General features: G+C 45.3%; 1 protein-coding gene across 1 annotated transcript in view; it reads right to left on the reverse strand.

Annotated features, from left to right (window-relative positions):
• LOC121549545 (serine/threonine-protein kinase H1-like) overlaps positions 1-4,405 on the reverse strand; it is a 40,169-nt gene extending 35,764 nt beyond the window's left edge. The window contains exons 1-3 of the mRNA XM_045210325.1: positions 4,122-4,405; positions 3,786-3,885; positions 2,889-3,581 (exon numbers count right to left, since the gene is read on the reverse strand). Coding sequence (XP_045066260.1) covers positions 2,889-3,581; positions 3,786-3,885; positions 4,122-4,405 — 1,077 coding nt within the window. The remainder of the gene's footprint in view (positions 1-2,888; positions 3,582-3,785; positions 3,886-4,121) is intronic.
• Positions 4,406-6,000: the final 1,595 nt, after the last annotated feature.

Consider the following 6,000-nt stretch of genomic DNA (forward strand, 5'->3'; position numbering starts at 1 on the left):
GAGCGCGCCCAATTTGACCGGAGCGTGGAGCGAGTTTCCCAAAGGCTGGAGTGTCGGTCTTCTCGCCCACTCCAATTTTGTTCCAGTAGCGCTCACTTCACGAGCTCAGGACATGCCCGGCCCAGCATGCATTTGTAGTCTACTTGTGTGCTGCTATAGCCCCTTGCTTTAGCTACTGTCATCTAGTTTGCTAAATTGATAAAAACAGACGGGTGAAAAATCAAGGTAACTTACAAAGATGAGGAGGACCAAGAGCAAGAGAGGGAGTGCGGTGATGTAGTGTCCACAACTAAAGAATCTGAAAAGACAGGTATCCCGAAAGCATGATGGTGTACTTACTACGTGCACATGCTAAAAGAAAGGAACGAGGTGGGTAAACTAAAAATCAGATCTCTTCAAAGTTTTGTTCATTTTCGTTCTATTATCTATACAATAGGCCATCATTGATTTTGGCCCAATAGGCCTGGCATATTACCTCTTTCAAGGAGCTTCCTGTTTTGATAGGGTTATTTTACCTAAAATCCTTTAGGCCTACCTACAAAAGAAATACAAAAAAATACACATCCCTGCCCAGCCTGGCAAGAGTGGCCCGAAGGGTGTTTAGCATCCCCAGTGGCTATGCAAGCGCTGAGAGGGTATTCTCCTTTGCTGGCCTGCTCTCCAGGCACCATCACATGAGCCTGAAGCCACAGACTCTGGCCAAACTCATGTTTCTAAAAATGAATTCAAAGGCACTGTAGATGGAGCTTAATAAGTCACAGCCTGTATGTGCAATTTATTGACTATAATGATTTAATACAACAAAATGTTGTTTAAATGCTGAGTGGTTAATGTCCCTGCCAGCCTAGTGTATCGCATTCGCAAATGCTTCATAATTGTGTTATTTGTAGGCTAAGCCTTGACATAATTGAAATAATATAGCCTAAATAATTACCTACCTGTCTTGCTCCTGACCTATTCAGAGTGTTTATATGATGTTTAATACAACATGTAGCCTATTTAAAATGATGAGTGCTTCTTACAGTCATCTTCTCCTGTTGTTTATTAAAATACTTTTCATTCAAATCATATGGGTTGGTTTCAATGCTTCAAAACCAAATGGTAGGTCCAGATAGTCACAAAAATAGATGGGTGTTGGTTAAATTGTGATTTTAATGAATGGAGCGAATTTGGAGCAGCAGTTTTTTTGCCTTTAAGCAAAGAAGCGGTTTTTAGCGGAGTGGTTGGAAAGGACGTGGAGCGCCGGAGCAGTGCGCAAGCACCACTCCATAAGCGATGAGCGGTATTTCCGACCTCTCAACTCTGCTCACATACTCTGTGCCCTGTAGATGGGGGCACTGTCATCCTATGGCGGCATAGCCATGGTAGCCAAAATAATGGCCTGCCCAGCATTTTTATACATGACCCTAAGCACGGGATGTTAATTGCTTAATTAACTCAGGAACCACACTTGTGTGGAAGCACCTGCTTTCAATATACTTTGTTTCCCTCATTTACTCAAGTGTTTCCTTTACTTTGGCAGTTACGTGTATATTCAACACCTAGTCGCACACGCTTACTTCTTACATTTATGCACACATCAAATCAGGTTACATACCATGTAGCTAGGCCTAAGACCCCTAGACATAACGAGTGCAGCAAAATCAGTAGGCTAGTTATTCGTTTCGTAGCAGTTGCAGACAAGGTTATTATACAGCTGCAACACAAATAGATTTTCTCCATGTTATAGAATAAATATTTATATAAATCCATAAATATGTGAAATACGTTTTTTGTAAATCCCACCCAGGGTTTCAGCCATATCCATTATTCCTTTGGTGGTCTGTCTGGTCAGTGTAGCAGCAGTAAACATTGGAATAATAGAGCGGACTGAAATGTCAAGCCGCTGCATACAACAGAATGGGGCCATGCTTTAAAGCCCACTGAATAATCCCAGACTGGGGTGTAATCAGCGTGAAAGAACAGACCCAAACCTCCCCACAAACACACCACCACAGAGACTGAGCTTGTGTTTGTGTGTGTGTGTGTGTGTGTGTGTGTGTGTGTGTGTGTGTGTGTGTGAGAGAGAGAGAGAGAGAGAGAGAGAGAGAGAGAGAGAGAGAGAGAGAGAGAGAGAGAGAGAGAGAGAGAGAGAGAGAGAGAGAGAGAGAGAGAGAGAGAGAGAGAGCACTCAGTTCAGTTACAGCACGGAGCAGAAAGGAGCAGAGAGGACATGAACAACAAGGCCCTATTTACCCTCTAAGCGTTTTCAAAGAGCTAAATCAAATGGAGACACCACAACAAACATACGTATCCATTCAAGTGTGTTACCATGCTGATCTGCTGAAGGGGATCAATGGAGAAACACTTCACATGATGGTTCTGAGATGTTCAGTGAGACATTCAGTTCAGTGATTGACTATTACAACTGATCTGGTGAAATAATGACGAGGATATGATGTGTGTAACTGTGTGTGTGTGTGTTTGTGTTTTGTTGTTGAGAGAAATTGTGTGACAGTGTGTGTGTGTGTCTTCTGCATGAGTGAAAGACAGTGTGTGAAAGTGAGTGTATGCGTGGCAGGCAGTGGATGGATGTGGAAGGACTTCACTCAGATCATTGGCCTGATGTGCGCAGTAGGACTACATAGCCAACCAAACAAACAACCAAAAAGACAGGTGAAGCATTCAAAGTAAACAACATTTAAAGAAGGCAATCTAGGATTTTGATCTCACGGATGGTCAGTCCTTGCACAGATAGCTCAGTCTATGAATTGAGAGTGGTTACATTGCTCCAGTCCCATCCCTCTGCTGTTTACCAAAAAAGCGATGGTTAGTTGACAGCTTTGTTGTTGTTTGAATCCCAGATTGCCCCTTTAAGAAATGCATGATGGAACTCAACAACAACTCACCTCTCCGTGGAAGCTGTACCTTCCCCTGAGGATATCTCTGTAGAGTCTGGGCCGGCTGTCGTCCTCGAAGGGCATGGAGCCGCTGAGTAGGATGTAGGCTATGACCCCCAGGGCCCACATGTCCACCTGGCAGGAGTAGGGCCTCCTCAAGACCACCTCTGGGGCCATGTACTCTGGCGTCCCACATGTGGTCCTCATGGACCAGTCTCTTCTACCGCCACCTCCTCCATCCCTTCCAACTCCACTATCTCCAACTCCACCGCCGCCATCTCCACTTCCACCATCTCCATTTCCACCGCCCACTCCATCTCCACCTCCACCCTCACCCCCTCCAGGATCCCTATTCCCAAAGCTGGCCAGCCCAAAGTCAGTCACCAGCAGGCGTGAGTCGGCTCCAGGGTGGTAGTACAACAGATTCTCAGGTTTCAGGTCCCTGTGTGTGATGCCCAGAGAGTGAAGATACCCCACCCCGGCTAACGTCATCTGCAGGGCTCTGGTGGCATCGCGTTCGGTGAAGTGGCCCTTAGCGATGACACGGTCGAACAGCTCCCCGCCCGTGGCCAATTCCAGAACCATGTAGACCCTCTGGGGTGACTGGAACACCTCCACCAGCTGCACCACGTTGAGGTGGCTGACCCTGCGTAGCACCCCCAGCTCAGAGTCACACACCTCTCGCCCCTCCCTGGCCTCCACCTGCAACAGGTGTTGAATTTCATTTTATATAATGACACACAATCCTGAATAGTTTGACAACTGATATTACTGCACTTTTAATTTGTTGGTGTAAATGCCCTTACTAATGTTGCACACTTCCTTCTCCTTCTGTTTCTCCCCTCATGAACATTCCCTGCCCCCATACCTCTTCCCTAGGTCTACTGGAAGTGATAGGTTACAGACCTCCATCATCTTGATGGCGAAGGGTTGGCGGGTGGCTCGGTGCTCGACACGTACCACCCGGCTGAAACTCCCCCTACCGATCAGGGCTTTGATATCATACCTGGACAGAGAGGGAAGAGAATAGTGTTCTGTTCTACTGTATTCTAATCTAGTGAGGTGAGGTCTTCTATGGTAGATAAACATGAAATGTGATAGAATATGGAGTCCTCATCATCACTATCATCATCATCAACAACAACATCAGCAAATTAATTAGTCTAAGTACCCACAATGAATTGGCACTGATTTATATAGCTACTACTGATCTTCAAATGTTAACGATTTTTATACAGTTACCTTGCTGTGACTCTGGGATCAAACTTTGCCTTGTACTTGGCCACTTTGTTGTGCCCCTGCCCATCCTGGCCTGTCGGCAGTTGAATGCTTGACGGCGCCTGTGTACCCGTACCTCCACTGCTCTGAACAACACTCCAAAGGTCTTTCTGCTTCCCTTTACACTTCTGTAGCTCATTATCTAACTCTTTTCTTTTGTGACTGTAGCAAACTACCGACTTCACGAAGCTCACATAACCGTTTTTAACCGAGGGCTCTGGCAGCACCTTGCTGCTTCCGCAGCCCATTACTAAAGCGCAACTAAAGAAGGAATCGCTGCCGCTTTCAAGAGAAAAGTGACAGTTGTTGCTTGCGTAATTGCGTGCGCTAACAAAAACGTTCACAACCTTACCAGACTCGGTCAGCAGCAACGTCAACTTTAGCCTATACTATAGTACACATAAATGGCTACATTGGTGAAGGCAAGACAGACGGGTGACTGATGCTTAGAATGTGTGAATGGATGGATTCACTGAAAGGGATTTTCTCGCCTTTCTGTCACGCAGGTGCATAAGGTGAGGATGCTCTTCTACATCAGTCAGGTGCCAAAGATAACACGTCAGTATGAGTTGTTTTGAAGCTTTTGACATTCTTTCACTGAGCTCGTTAAATAATAATCATCTCCGTTTGTCGAAAGAGTGAAATCAGCTAGAACTAGGCTATTTCTGGTAGTATTGCCACCCACCCTGGCGCATGATGCTTGTTGATGACAGAGTAACCTAGCGTAGGCCTATAATAGCTTTCATCTTCAATAGTTTTCAGTGTGTGGTGTCTGTCTGCAGTAGCGGTGCGTGGGTAAAATCACTGGGGAAGCCAAACCAGAAAAAATGCCATATTACAACCTACTGTATGTGTTGTGATAATTGCGTTGTTTGCTCTATAACCTGTTAGTTCATATGCCTTGCGACCCTGATATATACCTAAGGCCGAGACAATAAGAAGGCACAGTGGCAGAATAAAGAACAGAGCACTATTCTACCACACCTTTGTTTCATCACAAAACCGGAGAGCAACCTCTGTCTGGTGAAGTCCATAAAGCATAGGCCTTATTGCATGTAACGGTTACATGACCTACAGCATGGTCTAGCAAGTTAATGTTTCTGACATTTTCGGACTACTAAACAACTATTGATTTAGAACCACAGAGAGTAACTGCAAGTCGCAAAGAAAACAGGAGCTGCCTCCACTATTCCAGCACCATTACAACTTCAACATTTCAACATCATCAAATCACCTATGCTAAGTCTAATACAGTGACAACTAAAAGATACCGAAAACAATTTAGTCATTTAGCAGACGCTCTTATCCAGAGCAACTTACAGTTAGTGGATGCATACATGTATTTTTTTATACTGGCCCTCCGTGGGAAACGAACACACATACCTGCCGGCCAAACCCTCCCCTATCTTGGACCAATTGTGCGCCGCCCATGGGTCTCCCGGTCGTGGCCGGCTGCGACAGAGCCTGGACTCGAACCAGGATCTCTTAGACCACTGCGCCACTCGGGAGTCATTTAGTCCAATCAATGTAAGCAAAATATGATGTGGCTGTCCATGGTTATGATGTGTGTGTGTGTGCGTGCGTGTGTGCGTTCATGCAAGTAGAAAAAACATGCTGATTCACCCTAGAAATGCCAACGTCATCCTCCTCTCTTTCATGTTGACAAATTGTATATGACTCTGTCATACAGTACATGCTTTTATTTTTTATTGTCCTAGGCTACCTGGCTAAAATGCTTGCTAGCTAGCCTAACTTCCTATCATGGGCAATGTTAGCTAGTTAACCTTCTACATCTAGCTACATATTGAACTTCCGTCCTCTCATTCCAGGGGCACAATGTATT

Source organism: Coregonus clupeaformis, chromosome 34 (assembly GCF_020615455.1).
Source record: "Coregonus clupeaformis isolate EN_2021a chromosome 34, ASM2061545v1, whole genome shotgun sequence".
Classification (NCBI taxonomy): domain Eukaryota; kingdom Metazoa; phylum Chordata; class Actinopteri; order Salmoniformes; family Salmonidae; genus Coregonus; species Coregonus clupeaformis.